We start from the raw sequence: 16646 nt of genomic DNA on the forward strand, positions 1-16646 counted from the left end.
GTCTGTGTATTTGTTGGCTCTATATGTGGGTTGTGATCCATTCACAATGCCACATGCCATTTGGATAGGCTCCAGCTATCTGCGCCACCCTTGCAGTACTTAATATATCTATATTTAATTTTTAAGGATTTTTTTTTAATAATTGAAATATACATTTAATGGTTAAGTTTTTAATTTTGGAAAAAAAAGTTGTTGTTTTTTTTTGGGGGGGGGGGGGGGGGGTTACGTTTTGTTTTCGTGGATTTTTGCGCTGTAAATGTTTGACCTCAGCCGCCCGCCGTAGCATACGTCATCCGTAAACAGCGCCAGTTAGCTGCCACTTAGCATGTTGTGTTAGTAGCTGCAGCTAAGCACTTATAAATAAATAAGAATATGGCCTTTACGCTGTACGCTCTCATCCAGGCGGCAATTCTTTGTGTAAATGCTGTCGCTGTGTTACACGAAGAGAGGTTTCTCAGTAAAAGTAAGTGCAATGACAACTGTAGACTGTCATTTACGCTGAATAGCAAAGGTAGCTAATGCCGACTAGAATGTTAAATTATTAATTTACAGGAAACGTAAACAGTCTTGTTCAATTTTAAATAATTCACAGGTTTAAATTTTTTGACATGTAATGTGTAAAATATTTGTTTATTCATTTCGGAAAAAGAACCAGGAAGACTGTCTTAGTTTATTTAATTGTATTTGAACAAATTTCCTAGTTTGATACTTGGAACACTAAATCAAGTTTACACTGCTCCTTTTGTTTAACCCACTTTTAAACTTTTAATAGTTTCAAAAGTCGTATACTAGTTGTTTCAATTATGACAGTGAAACCTTTTCCATAAAAAACAATATATTAACGGTTGTTATAATGATTGATGGTTATTGATTTGTCTTGTGTTTTTGTTTGGTTGTTTGTTTTTACAAATTTTAAGTTGGTTGGGGAGTGGACCAAAGTGTTGGAGGGTTTGGAGACGAACCAGGGGTCAAAGCACAGTTGATGAACCTTGTCCGCTCTGTTAGAACAGTGATGAGAGGTGGGTAATTAAAACAAGACATTTTGCTGGATATGAATAAATAGGAGAAGGTCCTTTATGACAAGATTTTAAACACAAATATTTTCATTACCTTCATTCTGTTTATTCAGTGCCGCTGATTGCAGTCAATTCAGTCTGCATTGTTTTGCTACTACTGTTTGGGTGAGATGAATTCATGGAAGATCTTCTCCAGCATCTCAGGAAACTCCTCCAAAAACCGAGTGATGAATGTTGTCATCTCCTTTTCCACATCATCAAATCATTACACTTGTTGTAATTACATGTATTAATACATTTACAATGTTTCTTTTTAAATGTGGGTGTCTTGTTGTCTGGCAGACTCATTGCAAAGTCTCTGCAACTGATGATAGTACACTTAGCCATGCCACTGTTAATTAATGTTTTAATACCAAATAAAACCACTATTGCAAGAATAAAATAATTATAAAACGACACTGCTGAATAATATATAGAGAGTAATAAAAGAATGAATGAAAATTTGTTGGGCTTGTTTTGTTGCTGTATATTAAAGAACCTTTTAAAACATTTTAGCTCTGTGTATTTTGTGTCCTGGAAAATAGTAATGTTGTCTTCAGTTTGTTTTTGTTTGTTGGTTTTGTAGATATCATTATAGCCACAGCTTTAGTTTATATCTCAGCCCTCAAGTTTTATTCGGTACAGTATTAGACTAACTTGCTTTTTACTTTGTATTTGCTATTTATTTATTAAATTTCTGCTCAATTTTTGCCCTTTCACAGTTTATACATTTTACGCGCAGAAATGTGTGTATTTTGTCTTTTGCGCTTGCCGTAGTCGTGGAAAGTATGGCGTCAAACAGAGGCGGAACTATTTATGTTTTTCTAGGCATAATAGTTACAGCCAGGGGATAAGACAAGAAAAGAAAACAGTAACGCATAATTCAAGGCACATTTTAGCTCCCATTTTAACGTCAAATGATGTATATACGTAAATTTGTGGCCGCGTCTTTAGCCGCGTTTTCAGTGTATATAGTTTACTTTCACATTTATCGATCTCACAGGTTACTGAGAACAAAAGTTCTCTGCAGCGACACACTCCCGAGTCTGATTTATCTCTACACAAAGTTCTTCAGCAGAGCAATGAGCAGCAGAAAAGGCTGTCTAAGAAAAACTGCACCGCCGAATGTGAAGGTTGAAGCTGAATACACGGTGACCAGCTGCAGGTCGGCGTCATCATCATACACTTGAATGTTAAAATACAAACAATGAAATATGTCATGTTTATGTTCTGTCACTTTAAATTAATACAGGTATGTCCACCCACACTTGTAGGTTTTATTTACAACTCCGTTGATATTAGACGGTATATTTTATAACATTAAAACAGTCTAAATTAGAACAAAGATTAGTTAAATTTTAAGACAATTCTGTGCTGATTATTTACCTATGTCATGAGTTATTCTAGGGTTAAGTCTAACAAACATTTAGTCACTTATAGTCAGCTTCAGCCACCTCCTTTACCATTGTTGACAAACATTGAGCTTTAGTTAATTATTAGCATTTTAAGGCTGCACAAATTTACAAATTACTGTAAAAAATTACTTATTGGAGGGGGGAAAAACCCTGTCATCTTCGCAGTTACTCCTTAACATTCACAGCACTAATCAATTGTTGTTCCAGTGATAAATCCTGAAATTCAAAAATAATTCTTTTAGGTTTTCAGGTCCTGACGTCTAGAAAAAAGACTTTGCATTGACTTTGTCAAATCAAGTCAAATCTTGTTGTTGAGGTCCTCTGTTTGTAAGACTTTTATTTGATTTAAGATTTTTTAGCTTTTGTTATTTATAACCTTAGGCACAGTGTCCAGGTCTACAAGTCCAAAAAAAACAATGACACATCTCAACAGGACTAACTAGCTAAATAAATGTGGCTGGCTAACCTGTAGGTCTGTTCTTGTTACATGTGTCTCATAGTCTACATGTGTTTTACATACTAGATTAGATTCAGTCTCACTGAGGAGGTTCTGCAGTGCAGCTGGTTATGGCTGGGATTATCCAGACACTGAATACAGGGACATCCCACTGTGTTTCCCAGAGTTCCTTTGTGGTCGACTAATGCTGATGGTGCTCACTGATGATAGCTTCAGACTGAACCCTGCAGGTAATGGTCTTTACCGAGGAACAGCCAAAATTAACAACGTTACTTATTTTTTGCTTTCCTCGTAATCTCTTACTAAATAAAAATATGAAATAAACTAATTCAAAGGTTGATGATAATGTGACGTCCATCTGCAGGTCTGGTTCGCATAAGTCAGAGTTTGAAAACCTTTCAGCCGATTGATGAATTGAAAAAAAGTAGATTCTCACTGCGGGCTCAAGTGCTTTTGTACAGACAAACTGATGCAGGAGTGGAGGTGGACATCTGTTTGTCTGCAATGTCTCGGTCAGGAAGCCCAGTGTGGGAGAGTGTCCTGACACTGCTGTCAAACAAACAGCAACGAGGAGGCGACAGAGGATCGACACAGAGGGATCGTGAAAGTATGTCTTAAAGATATAATTCATCAGCAGACACTGTCCCCTCTTTGTCTTACATGTTATATTGAAGTCAGAAATGAGGTGGTTGTTGTTTTACACACATCCAAGTCCAACATTGTCTTTTCTCACACACTACTAACCGTGCGTCACGTTGTTCCTTGGTTTAGTGTTAAGGGACAACTGGAGACTCTGACCCTTGTCGTTGTTCCAACAGATCGACCCAATGAGCCTGACCCTGAGAACATGAAGGAGGTTCAACTCCGGGTTCCCTGGAGAACCGGCCTGCTATGCTGGTGGTCTTTCTTTGACCACTCCCTCTATCGGCTCCTCTCTCTCCCAGTCAAACTCCTGGGCTTCAGATCACAGACGGCACCAGGTCTGTGGATGCTGTCCACGTGCCTTGCTGAAATAGAAAAACACAAAGGTATCAACAGATTCAGTGATTTTGTTGTTGAAACATCTACCTTTAACTACATGCAGGGAAATAATCCACTATTGTCACTTCTGTCTTTGTATCTTCAGGGGTCGAGGCTGTGACTGCACCGGCTAAGGTCACTGCCCAGTTCAAGGAACCTCTGTTGATCCCAGGCGATGTCGTAATTAGGATTTGGGAGATGGATAGAGAGAGTGATAAGAGTATTTATCAGGATTTTGGTTTTCAGATGCAGCAACACAGAGGCAGCATCACTCACATGGTTGGAATGATTCATAGGGGTTGATTACTGAGTGGTTTTGATGTGTGTGTACTGTCAAGGCACAACAAATTTGTCTTAGTGTGACTTTAATTGATAGAACTTGGTTTGGTTTCTGTTCGAGTCGTGCTTTTAATAAACAGTTGAAACAAATGAAGTTGACGGTTGTTGTCTTCTTGTGTTCTGTAAAACTCACTCTTTGTGTGCGTGATGGTGTCTTTTGAGTTAAAATGCTGACTTTAGATATTTTTCCTTGCTGCATCTTGTGAAAAATGATTCACTTCAGCATCACACTTGGCAGAATAATGTGAGACTGCATGTTTTTCTGAAAGGTCAAAGCACTAGAAGTTAATTGCAAATTGTAATTAACCTCTGGTCGTGTTAAGCCAAGCCATGAACCAGAAATATGTCATTAGATGCTTGATTTATTTCACCAGCAGCTGTTGTGATGTTGGTTCATAGAACCTGCAGTAACAGCAGCGTATTGTCTGAAACCATGTAGAGTTATTGACTGTACCTGGCTAAGATGCTCACGTCATCACTGTGAGCCACAAAGACTTAAATATTTGATCCTCCTTCATCCTCCATGTACATTAAGATCTGTCCTACTGTATTATTTACTGGAACACATTCAGGGCATGAAGCAGAGAGGAGTGGCTTTTCACACATGCCTGCCCCACAGCAACATTTTCGAAAGAATCACAAGGTCAACTGTACGAGAGGTAAAAGCTGAAGTAAGACTGAACACGGTCTTAAAGCTGTGGCACTGGAAAAGAGGACAGAGTGTATGTGGAGATGTGAAGATCAGCAGCACACACACACACACACACACTCATACACAAACCCGGTCCTTGTCTTGTTACCATGTGATTCTCATCTGAGAGACTTTACAGACGTGGGAATCAACTGTGGACAGCATAAGGTAAAAATAAGTTTTGCACTATTTTAAGTTAATATTGGTTTCATACAGTTGTAGTGTCTGTGTGTGTGTGTGTGATCCTGCAGCTGCCATCTCTCTGCAGATTTTTTTGGATGATATATTTATAGAGCAGTATTGCAGTTTCATTGGGGTTGTGTACAGTGTTTAACATGTTGTATCACATTTGTATGGAGCAAAAGATATAACGAAATGTTACAAAATAGAGCAAAAATATTTGTTAATAAATAATGTGTCCAGATTACGATAAGGTATAAGACACTGAAATGCTTCAAAATAGCTTTGCATACAATCTGTGGGTGGACACATATCAAACAATACATTTATATGTTTTACATTTCAACTTAAATGTGAGAATGTCTGAAATATAAAAAATACAACAGAAAACTCAGAAGGTGTACAGATGTTAATTCACACACAAACACGTATACAGTCATGGAGAAAATACAGCAATGTATATCGAATAAAATATATAGATTACACTTAAAGCAAAGAAGAAATATATCCACTGTCAACTTAGTTACATGTACTCCGATGACTATCAAAGCTCTGCTAAAGCTCCATCTGTCACCACTGAGAGCACAGAAGCTGTAACTATGTTTAAATTCAAATGTATTTTTCATCCCTTGTTGCTCAGCCACAGAGGCTGGAGCTCAGCTTTGACAGGCACTGGAACTGTGCATCATTTATAAAGTCCTGATTCTGTCGTGCATATGACTCAAGTCAAGTGTAAGGCCTGTTTACAGAGTGCAGTGCATTTAGAGTGTGTAGAGTAGTGAGGTATGGAAAATAAAGCAACAAATTACAAACAAAACACATGAATACTGAATGTATTGGATGTTCTTGAATGTGACGTAACATACACATACAGTACATAACATTTTAACAAAAAATGAATAATACGAACAAACATAAATTACTCTAATGTTATGTAATAAGTAAATTGTAGATCAAATATTGCACTAAAAGACTAAAAATAAGGTATATAATAAAACAGCCACAAGACAGGCTTAATATTAAAAAAGAGCGATTTATCTTAAATAGTTTAAAATTATAATATACATAAGCCTAATAATAAGTAAAAGTTAGCTAAAACACTGCAATGCTGAACAAAAGCTAACCTAACAATATCTAGATCTCAGTACAAATGAAAAAAAACCCCCTATGCCTATACCTAGAGCTTAAAAAATAATGATGAAGCTACCCAGAAAAAGCATCAAATTATAGTAATACCTAGAAGCGATTACAACTAAAGGTAACCAAATTAAGTTAGCTAACAGAGTAGCTAACAAATAAATAGAAAAGGGTTAGCTCCTGAAAACACAAAGGCGCAATTTTCAGGTCTCGATAAAACTTGTTGCCTGTGTTGTTTCAGTGCACTGAGGGACACTCAATGAAGAAGAGAGGACAGGGCAACAGTGCCAGCATATCTTCCTCTCTTCTCCAACAGGGAGCAGCAGCATCAAGCAGGTCTACAATGACTCCAAGAAGGTGGCTTTTACAAAACCTCCTAGAAAATGGAAAGCCAAGATGCTGGATGTCGTCTCCAAATGCACAGATCTAAGGAACGGCGTGAATTAAAAGGGTGTGACCAGGTACTACATGTAGGTGATGGATTCTACCAGCCAGGCCTACTCCGGAGCTGAGGACAACTCCACAGACCCTCAGGAGACCCTGACTGAGACTTCAAATCTGACCTTTATGGACGCCCCCACCTTTGATGGACCAGCAGAGAACTGCAGTCTTCATGGGGTAACAACAGTTTGCCTCAAGGAATTTGTGCTGATTGATGACGATGACGATGGGGACATGTCCCTGAGAGAAAAGACAGTCACAGATCTGTCTATCATGAATGGTAGAGCTGCTGAGCTGGTGTGTGGTAGAGTGCTGGCCTTCTCCAGCAGCTCGGAGTCAGACTGTGGAGAAGAGGAAACGGTAGCTCCTGAAACACCTACGGTAGAAGACGTGGTGACGCCACAAGGAAGTGGACGCTGCTGTTCCTGCACTGTTTCATGATCATGCAGGATGTTGTAAGTCTAAAGTCGAGACGAGTCCCTCCTGGTCCTCCAGATTTGACAGACTTCCAGCACAGATCCTGGTCCAAGGTTCATTAAGTTAAGGTATATTTATATTTATATATAGGCCTGACATTTACTCTAGTCCAGTATTTTTCACCTGGGATTTAAATGGGGTTCCCAGAAATGTCCTTCTTCAAACGGGCAAAATCTCTGTATTTCTAGTTTAGTCAAAAAATCATCTGTCATCTCATTTCTGATTGGTGGAGTGTCTTGAGCAGAAGTGGACTTCTTCTTGGTCTCAACCTCAAATTCCAGTCATTTTTAGAAATACATTAATCGGTGCCCTGTTCGCTGTGTGCAGGACTCTTGTGAATGTCTTTTTCAAACACACTTGCAGACAGAACTAATATTGGAGACTCCTAATTCTCATTTCTTTTTCGTATTTTTCTTCTTTTTTTTCTTCCTCTACTAGTTTGTTTACCATGTGCACCTTTGAGCACTTAAAAAAAATTTTTTTTTCTACATAATTACAAGGGACATCCTGATCTGTAAAGGTAATCCGTGTATAATATCTGAAAAAAACATCAGCATTTCATTCAAAGGTTTTAGAGTATTGATGTGTTCATACACATTACTGGTCTGTGCCATAAATAAAAGGTCAGTTTTAATGTAACTTACAGTTTTGTCTTGTTTTTTGGAATGGGATGACGATATCAAAACATCCAGAAATGATTTGGCAAAATATGCGACTCTAAATGACATACAGGTCTCAAGAGATCAAATGAAAAATACTCACAATGTGACTTTGTATGTGCTGTAGGTACAGAATATCATGTATAGTACAGATAGCATATGAACACTTGTCGGAATAGTTACAGACCAACAGTGAGTTACAGCGAGACACTGGCGAGGACTGTGACTGCACAGAGAGAGATAACGGAACATCAACCTTATCTACTACTCCCATGACTCACCAACCAACATCCACTCAGCTGCGACGACACACAATGCACTGACAGGAAGTAGGTCACGATGTCCTTTGGACTTTTAGGTTAGACAGAGTATGAATTCAGCCACTTATAACCTAAAAACCTCAAGTTATGGTTACACCATAAACTAATTGAGGTAACCTCATTGTATATAGATATAGATCTATATCTTTCAATCACCTATTAATGTGCTGAAAAATCAAAATTCAAAACAAAAAAAGGTCGGGAGAGGCCGTCTGTGTCAAGTTTTCAGTTGTTTTTCTGATATTCTTAGCTCTCTATATGTCACAAAATGTTCCACAAGGATTTTCAAAATAATATATCTCATAACTCTTTATTCTTATTTCTTACTAACAACTTGCTAATTAATATTTTTAAATAGAACTGTTGCCTAACACCACCATCAGCTAGCATCATTTGTAATACTTTCAATTTATTTCTTGCCAATATTTAACCTTTCATCACTGAAGGCTGAACGGCAGCGTCATGAAAAAAATACGCAAACGTGTGTCAGTGGGTGAGTTGTGCTTTTGATGGGCCAAATATAGCTGTTATCAGTCCAGCAGCATGGGCGTGCACTTCTTTAGAGCCAGCACTGGTACAGAGTAACAGAAGGTGTCAGAAATGGAGCCACTGAACAACGACTATTAAGAAAAGGAGTGACCTCATCTCACCCACCCGGCAGAGTCGTCTGAATTCATGTTATCAAACATGCTCAGAGTCATTGTAGACCACCAGATGGATGTAGAGAAATGAAGAGACAAAGAGGAGCTGAAGTGAGGAGAACATGACATGGCTTTTCTGAGAGGGCTGGCACTGAAAGCAAACCAGGAGAGAAGAATGCTTGTGTTATTTCTGCTCTGTGCCTCTGCAGGTGAGAGTTCTGAGAAGCGGGTCTCATCATCATTAACCTTGTGGCTGTTTTTTTTTTTATATATTATATAAATATTATATTATTACATTATTATATATATTATTAAATTATATAATATAAATAAGAAAGCCTACCAGGTCCCAGATCTGTGAAGACAAACCCTCTGTTATTTGTTTTGTCTACTAGGTATTCCAGCTGCAGCAGGTCTGGATGGTTGTGACAATTGTCACGTCCACGCCATATGTGTAAATAAGTCAGATAACTCTGGTGAAGTTTGTATCTGCAAGTACGGTTTTGTGGGAAATGGAAGAACCTCTTGTCAAGGTAGGAAGGATGTTTAACATTTATGTTAATCTGATGTTAATTTAAACCACATGTTCAGGTGTCTGATGGTGAGATTTCATGATTATATCAACCCCCAAAATTCCCCAAGTCTAGATTCTAAATAGTTTTCAACTTCCACCTCTTTGTTTTCATGTGAGAGTTGTGTCATTTTGATCAAACCTTCTCCCTTTCTTTTACAAACATGGGAAACATCTATTAGGTCAAAGAGTTAAAGTTGTTCTTATATAAATAAATGATATGTTTCCAGAGTCATCATTCTGCAGAAGGTCCATTCTTTTCTACAGAGGTTGACTTTTCATGGTCTGAACCTCACAAGAATTCAGTGGCGGGGTTTTGGACACTGTCAAATTTCTGACAAAGACACTTGCTTGTGTCTTGTGTCAGTTATTACAGACTCTTTGAACAGGTCTCCTTTGAGTTTTTTTCCCAAAGATGTTGAAATATTTTATGTTATTTCGTTTCACAGCATATGGATCCTTTTGAGAATCTCGTTAAAACTTCTTGACCCTTGGAAACATTCTGATAACTTTGTCTATTCTGTTCTTTCTTTGTAAACCAAATGTAACAAACAACATCTTTTGTTTATGCTCCCATACAGATAAGAATGAGTGTCAGATAGGAGATATGAAGATATGTGGACAACACACCAGATGCTATAACACGTACGGCAGCTACCATTGCACCTGTCTGCCTGGCTACAGCCCTTCAAACAACAAGGCCAGCTTCATCCCAAATGATGGAACTAACTGTCAGGGTGAGAAATGATGCAACTATCATTCTTATTATCTGTTTGGTTCGGGGGAATGGGTAGGCTGGTTGCCAATTTTTCCATAATTTTAACATGTTTTGCTATTGCTGTGTTATATTTGGTTTGTTTAATTTTGGTGTTTTTACTAAATTGTTGTCAACATTCTAACACTTTTAGTCGATCTGTGCATGGCTGAGCTTTTTTTTATTTTTCCCTGACAAATCTTGACCTTTAACTCTGACTCCGCCACTCTGACTCTCTGATTGTCTCTGATTGTCTCTGCAGACATTGACGAGTGCAGCCTGACAGGAGTGTGTGGAGAAGGAGGTCAGTGCAGGAACCTGGATGGAACCTTTGAGTGCCGCTGTGAGCTGGGATATAGAGTTCACAATGGAAGAGAACCTTTTAATCCCAAACAAGACCAGGCCTCCTGCAGAGGTAAACTGGGGCCAGACGTTACATTCGAACTCTACTCTGGGTCACAGAGGGTTTTGGATGAATCCATTGTCTTACAGTCAATGGCTGTGAGTTAGTGTGGATAGTCCTGGGGTTTCATTTCAGGCTCCTCTGAAAAAGAATATCTACACACCTTTATGTAAATATGAGTATTTTTTGTGTAAAATACAGAAGCTAAGACTTTAAAAAGAAAATCTTTTATTAAAATTATATTAATATTATCTGTTCTCTACTGTTTGAAACTCCTTAAAACAAAAGAAAAATATTGTTTTTCTGCCCTTGGTTTTGGGACCTTGAGCATGAACCTGTGTCTGTCTGTGTCTCAGTGGTGGATTGTGGTCGGCCTGTCACAGCGGACAACACTGAGCTGCTGTCAATCACAGGAACCACATATGGCAGTGTGGCCGCATTCGCCTGTGACAAAGGTTTTATATGGGCAGGAGGAGACAACAGGTCTGTGTGTGGAGCTGAAGGACAGTGGAGAGGATCTCCTATGGTCTGTGAAGGTAACACAATCCTACCATTATGCTAATACCACACTACTGTCTGTTACAATGTACTTTGATTATTTATGCATTATTAATTATCATTAAACCATCAATCACTCTTATTGTAGTCTGGTATAATCTAGTGTAGTCAACTGTGCTCTAGTGCTCTATTCTATTCTATTCATTTCTATCTTATTCTATTCTGATCTATTCTAGTCAATTTTAGTCTAGTCTGCAGTAGTGTTGTCTATCATTCTGTTCATATCTAGTCTGTTCTAGTCTGGTATAATCTAGTGTAGTCTTCTGTAGTGTAGATGAGTGTAGTGTTTCTATTGTATTCTTTTTTATTGTAATCTAATCTAGTCTAGTCTTCTTTCATTGTCAAGTCATTTCTATTATTCTTTTCTTATTGAGTCAGGTCTAATCTATGCAAATCTATTTTTCTATTCTATAGTATTTCACATACAAACAGTTCCATTGTGACTTGTTTTTTGCAGAACCATCAGTGTGACGTCATAGTCTTCCGCCTTTGTTTGTCTACATTACTGTAACAATTCTTGTAGTTTGTCACTGCTTTGGTTCTCAGAGGTTGACTGTGGTTCCCCACCTGCGTTCCCTCACACTCGCATACTGTGGAATAAAAAGTCAACAGTGGGAACCCAGGTGATTTATCAGTGCATCTCTGGTTATCACAACGTTGGGAAAGGAAATGTCTCCATTTGTGACGCTGCTGGACAGTGGGAGGAGCCGCATGTGCTCTGCCAAGGTAGAGTCAATTTACAACAAATTAAAATACACTACAGTTGGATTTTCAGAGCAACTTTGGTGGGTGGATCTAAAATGATCTTGTTTGTTGAAGAGACATTGTGTGAAAATCCCCCTGTGAGTGAATCCACTGAGCTGCGGTGGAACAGGAGCACAGCTCCTGGCAGCACTGTGGTTTATTAATGTTACAGGCTTTTATTGCATAGGTGGACATGATGTGTCTTTGTCTATATATATGATAAACCTGTATCATATATATATATATATGTGAAAATCATTTTTTACTGTATATTATTGTTTAAAATTGTGTTTTATATCTATATAAATGTATGTTGTTATTCAGCACCGCATGAATCGAAGTGATTCAAATATAAATATATCCATGTGTTTATTTAAAATGCACAAAATACAGTGGCACAGTGCAATTTAATTGTGTCTTTTTTGTTCTTTTTTCAATTTTTCCTTATGTGTAATATGTGTACTTTCTGCCCCAGAAGTATTATGTGGGGACCCTCCCACACTGCCACAGACTGGGTATGTCTGGAATGGCAGCTCCACTCATGGAAGCACAGTGAGCTACTTCTGTAAAATCGGATTTTATTACAGTGAAGGAGAAAATGTGTCTCTGTGCACAGTGAATGGTTCCTGGACTAAACCAAACATCCTCTGCAAAGGTGACTGTCATTTTCCATGTTGTCTCAGTGCTTTCTCCAAGTATTTTGTCCAAACGAGTTAATTAAAGCCTTGTTTTGTACAATAAGATTGTCAATTTTTTAAACTGTTAAGCACTGACTGTGTCTGCCATAATTATCTACTTGCAACTAAATGGGATATTAATGGAACCAACATGGCATCACGTTCAAGTCAAACTAGTATTTGCTTCAAATTGTAGGTTACAAGTTAACAAGAGTGTATCTGTTTTTTTTAACATTGGGACTCAAATGTATCATAATAATATGAATGACCTTGTCTATATTTCCATCCCTGTAGAGGTTCGCTGTGGTGCACCCCCAACCATCCCTCACTCAGTCACACTGTGGAATGAAATTCCCACTGTGGGCTCTCAGGTCATATATGAGTGTAAAACCGGATATCACAGTGTTGGAAGAAGGAACATTTCTTTGTGTACTGCCACTGGAGAGTGGGATGAGGCAACACTGCTTTGCCAAGGTGAACCTGACAGGCAGTTAGAGTCATCTACAGTAACAACATTCTTGGTCATTTCGAAGTGTTTCTTTGTCAATGTTTTGATTCCCCACTGGTTGTAAGGACAATGTTCAGCTCACCTTTTTTGACCTGTATTGTTTTGTTTTTCATTGTAGAAATTAGGTGTCGAGACCCTATAATCAAACCTCACTCCAAGATACTGTGGGATGGGGCATCACGCATTGGCAGTGTGGTGTTTTACCAGTGTGAGGAGGGATATCGCAGTCGGAGTCTGAAAAACTACTCAGTATGCAGAGACAATGGACAATGGGAGGATATTGATCTGTGGTGTGAAGGTGCACATGTTGTCACATACCATCTCTATCTGAAAATAATTGCTTTTATCAATCAAAGTTGACTCCTCTCTATGTATGCATACATTTAACCAGCTAATATAAATCCTGTATTATTAAAAAAGGCCGCTAGTCTGTGCTAATCCTTATTGTGTGTGCAGAAATAAGCTGTGGACCCCCTCTCATCCTTCCCCATACTAACCTGGTGTGGGACCACACAAGCCGACCAGGCAGCCTGGTTCTGTATGAATGTGTGGGTGGATTTTACCAGGAGAGTGGAAATAATGTTTCAGTGTGTGCTTTATCAGGAGAGTGGGTGGAGGTTTCTATGAAGTGCAGAGGTACAGTGACTAACTCATAATAACACACAATTCTTTGTAACTGGATCAGTGTCTGTTGATGGAACTGTAGACGACTATGTTTTTTCTATTCATGCTTTAATTATAGGCTAAATAACATGGCAAGTATCTATCTATGTATCTATGTATCTATGTATCTATGTATCTATCTATGTATCTATGTATCTATGTATCTATCTATCTATCTATCTATCTATCTATCTATCTATCTATCTATCTATCTATCTATCTATCTATCTATCTATCTATCTATCTGTCTATCTATCTATCTATCTATCTATCTATCTATCTATCTATTTAATAACAATATGGAACGCTTATAGAGGTTTGCTTTTTTTCCCATTCTGGTTTGTACTGTTTTACATCTAGAGTGATTGAGTAATTCTATAACTCGTTCCTTTTCAGCTAAATGTGGTCCAGTTCCCTCTCTGACTAATGCACAGGTGGTGTGGTACAACAGCAGTGTAGTAGCCCACCGGTGTGTGGATGGATATCACAGCTGGAGAGGAACCAACGTCTCTGTGTGTGTGTGGCAGGAAGCGACCATGAGGTGCACCAGTGAGTACATCACCAGATGTTGTATATTTCATGACATCACATCATAAGTAAATATGATCTGCATCTTTCGCTGGTGTTGCTGTTACAGAAGTAAAGCCACCCATCACTCATCTGCATGTTTTCAATGAGAAGTGTGTGCAGTGGAGAGCAGAAAAATATGAGGAAGACACAGAATCTTACAGGGTAAAAAAAAGAGAATGGTGTTTCAGCTGCTGTGATTTATTCATGTAATGGAAGCACAGGTCGGGGTCGAGGTGGAGCTTCAGGGGGGTTAACGTTCATTTCATATGTTTATAGTTTCAGCTACAATAGTGGTTCATTATAATATCTACAGAAATAAATATACCTCATACAGAATTACTTCATTTCCAACTCTTTTTATTATGAAAAACAATATCAGAATGGTATGTTGACACTAAGGTTGGCTCAGAAATAATAGCATCATCTTAGCAACACCATGCTATGTGAGCCATGGTGGGGATTGTGTCATTCTTTGGGGCTGTTTTAGGTGTGATTTGGGGCTAAGAGTGGAGGGAACAGGGAAAACAACAAGTTCAAAACATTTTGACAACAAATATACTTCTTGGTGTTCGCATGGAAGGAAAATGCTAAGGAATTTGACATGTTTGCATCACAACAACCCGGAATATTTTACCGGTCAAATGTATTCATCTTAAAGATTTAAATTGTTTTCAAATTTAAAGGATTAAAATGGTTTAAGTTAGACCTAATGTATCTTTTGTATATTTCTCTGTTTCATGTATTAATGGTTATTGCTGTAAACTGTTGCAGATTATATACAAAGGTACCAGAGATTTCCAATGGTCTTTTTATGATATGAGACAACAGTATCTGAAATCCAAGGCTGAGCAGCTCAAAATCTGTCTTAACCTGCTTCCATTAACAAACTACAACATCTCCATCACTGCACTGTCAGCCAGGTTCACCGTCACCATCACCATTAACACCACTTTACCAGGTATGGATGTACCTACAACTGTATTGTACCACCTCTAATCAATGCTGGTGTTATAATATCATGACTGGATCACCCTACAGCTCCCCCTGTACCAGTCGTTTACTACAGAGAGTATGACACTCCAGAACCAACATTAAGGCTTCGCAGATTAGCGAGCACACTGGACTTAATAAGGTACAACACACACACACACATTTTGAAAAGAGTGTGTGAATGCGACTGGGGAAAATTAGACGTGGGCCTTAGGATCAGGTATCTCTTGGTGATAACTGCACCTTCCTTTGCATCTGCACAAAAAAAAAAACAGTATTTAACATACAGATTTCTTTTCTATCTTTAACAGTTCATACCAAGTCTTTGTGCTTCCTATAGAAGACATTCTGGTGTTTGACTGTTCCTCCCATGGAGGTCTAGATTCCACAGTCAAAAATAAACTGTCTTCAGAATACATCGCTGCCAAGATCTCCCTCAAAAGTGTTGGAACAGAAGTTAATTTTACAGTTGGGGATGGACATTACTATGGAGGCTTCTATAATTCACCTCTAGAGAAAGGCAGAAATTATTACATCATCTTACGAGCTGTCAGTCACTGGAGGACGGTATGTGAAACAATAGCTGTGGTTGTAAAAATGTAACCAACATTAAGTGGACAAGTTTAAAAAATGACTTTTGTTTCTAGGCTTTAAGAAGTTCTTGTGCCCTGTGGGCCAAAATAAGAGGTACTTAACTAAACTTTAAGATTCTGATTTATTTTCTCACATTCTGTGAATAATATATGCAGAAAGTGTAAGAACCTGAGTATGGTGGTCACATGATGTCTTTTCTGGTTTCAGGTACGTCCTATGTCCTGAGGGTTTCATCACTGTGTGCTGCTGCTTCAGTTGGACTGTGTGCCTTGGCCATAATAGGAGGATACAGTTTTATCTGGTATGGAAGAAACACAGTTGAACTTAGATAAAAAAAACAACTAATCAATTTTGGATTGGTATTGTGAATTTAATCCCAGTCTGAAATATATGCCTAAACACAGTGTTTGCTTTAAAAACAAATGAAAATAAAATCTATTGTTGTTCATTATGTATGAGGGCACGTAGAATTCCAGAGTAATAATACTCTGGAGTGTTGTTGTTTAAAGCCAATTTGAGCATTCTTCATAAATGTATTAGAAATAAATTTACTACTAATGAAAGGTTTTGTTTCTGTCTCTTCTTAGGTTCTTCAAGAAGACATGACAATCCTCACTGCTGACAGTCTGTAAAATGAATTGTTTGTTTTTTGATCAATTGTGTTTTTTTACATTTTATAGCGCTATTAATAAATCCACAACAAATCATAAAATGCCAAGTTTGTTCCTTCTGTGGTGGCGCTTTGGCCCAGAGGCAATGTCTCTGTCATTGGTGTGGAACCC

At 38.2% G+C, this 16646-nt stretch overlaps 3 protein-coding genes and 1 long non-coding RNA gene across 9 annotated transcripts; 3 read left to right on the plus strand and 1 right to left on the minus strand.

The window, feature by feature from the left end:
- The first annotated feature begins 281 nt into the window (after positions 1-281).
- LOC103397450 (immediate early response 3-interacting protein 1) lies at positions 282-1570 on the plus strand. Its single transcript, XM_008335713.2, has 3 exons — positions 282-463; positions 918-1019; positions 1130-1570. Exons 1-3 carry the CDS (start codon positions 373-375, stop codon positions 1183-1185), a joined length of 249 nt encoding a protein of 82 aa, XP_008333935.1. The 5' UTR covers positions 282-372; the 3' UTR covers positions 1186-1570.
- A 254-nt stretch (positions 1571-1824) lies between these two features.
- LOC103397449 (uncharacterized) lies at positions 1825-4376 on the plus strand. Its single transcript, XM_008335712.3, has 5 exons — positions 1825-2220; positions 2994-3157; positions 3292-3534; positions 3746-3955; positions 4054-4376. The coding sequence occupies exons 1-5, from the start codon at positions 1973-1975 to the stop codon at positions 4248-4250; spliced, it is 1062 nt and encodes a 353-aa protein (XP_008333934.1). The 5' UTR covers positions 1825-1972; the 3' UTR covers positions 4251-4376.
- A 3203-nt stretch (positions 4377-7579) lies between these two features.
- LOC112486468 (uncharacterized) lies at positions 7580-8623 on the minus strand. The gene is made up of 2 exons (XR_003048909.1): positions 7857-8623; positions 7580-7750 (listed from the first exon to the last, which is right to left on the minus strand). It is a non-coding gene; the product is annotated as an uncharacterized LOC112486468 (long non-coding RNA).
- A 160-nt stretch (positions 8624-8783) lies between these two features.
- Positions 8784-16576, plus strand: susd1 (sushi domain containing 1). 6 transcript variants are annotated; one of them, XM_025053161.1, is made up of 19 exons: positions 8784-9041; positions 9228-9365; positions 9985-10140; positions 10420-10572; positions 10917-11096; positions 11665-11844; positions 12338-12377; positions 12450-12517; positions 12834-13013; positions 13166-13345; positions 13504-13683; positions 14107-14259; positions 14348-14442; positions 15052-15238; positions 15319-15412; positions 15582-15837; positions 15918-15957; positions 16072-16165; positions 16452-16576. In XM_025053161.1, the coding sequence occupies exons 1-19, from the start codon at positions 8960-8962 to the stop codon at positions 16468-16470; spliced, it is 2475 nt and encodes an 824-aa protein (XP_024908929.1). In that variant the 5' UTR covers positions 8784-8959; the 3' UTR covers positions 16471-16576. The 6 variants fall into 6 exon arrangements, with proteins under 6 accessions (XP_024908929.1, XP_024908930.1, XP_016898700.1 ...); XM_025053162.1 differs by having other exon boundaries at positions 12341-12377; XM_017043211.2 differs by having other exon boundaries at positions 12338-12517.
- Positions 16577-16646: the final 70 nt, after the last annotated feature.

Source organism: Cynoglossus semilaevis, chromosome Z (assembly GCF_000523025.1).
Source record: "Cynoglossus semilaevis isolate Cse_v1.0 chromosome Z, Cse_v1.0, whole genome shotgun sequence".
Taxonomy (NCBI): domain Eukaryota; kingdom Metazoa; phylum Chordata; class Actinopteri; order Pleuronectiformes; family Cynoglossidae; genus Cynoglossus; species Cynoglossus semilaevis.

Coding starts and splice junctions, on each gene's coding strand:
- LOC103397450 (XM_008335713.2), top strand. CDS start 373: ATGGCCTTTACGCTGTACGCTCTCATCCAGGCGGCAATTCTTTGTGTA. Junction 464..917: donor AGAGAGGTTTCTCAGTAAAA/GTAAGTGCAATG, acceptor ACAAATTTTAAG/TTGGTTGGGGAGTGGACCAA. Junction 1,020..1,129: donor TGTTAGAACAGTGATGAGAG/GTGGGTAATTAA, acceptor CTGTTTATTCAG/TGCCGCTGATTGCAGTCAAT.
- LOC103397449 (XM_008335712.3), top strand. CDS start 1,973: ATGATGTATATACGTAAATTTGTGGCCGCGTCTTTAGCCGCGTTTTCA. Junction 2,221..2,993: donor TACACGGTGACCAGCTGCAG/GTCGGCGTCATC, acceptor TTTACATACTAG/ATTAGATTCAGTCTCACTGA. Junction 3,535..3,745: donor GACACAGAGGGATCGTGAAA/GTATGTCTTAAA, acceptor TTGTTCCAACAG/ATCGACCCAATGAGCCTGAC.
- susd1 (XM_017043211.2), top strand. CDS start 8,960: ATGGCTTTTCTGAGAGGGCTGGCACTGAAAGCAAACCAGGAGAGAAGA. Junction 10,573..10,916: donor AGACCAGGCCTCCTGCAGAG/GTAAACTGGGGC, acceptor TCTGTGTCTCAG/TGGTGGATTGTGGTCGGCCT. Junction 15,239..15,318: donor CATTAACACCACTTTACCAG/GTATGGATGTAC, acceptor ATCACCCTACAG/CTCCCCCTGTACCAGTCGTT.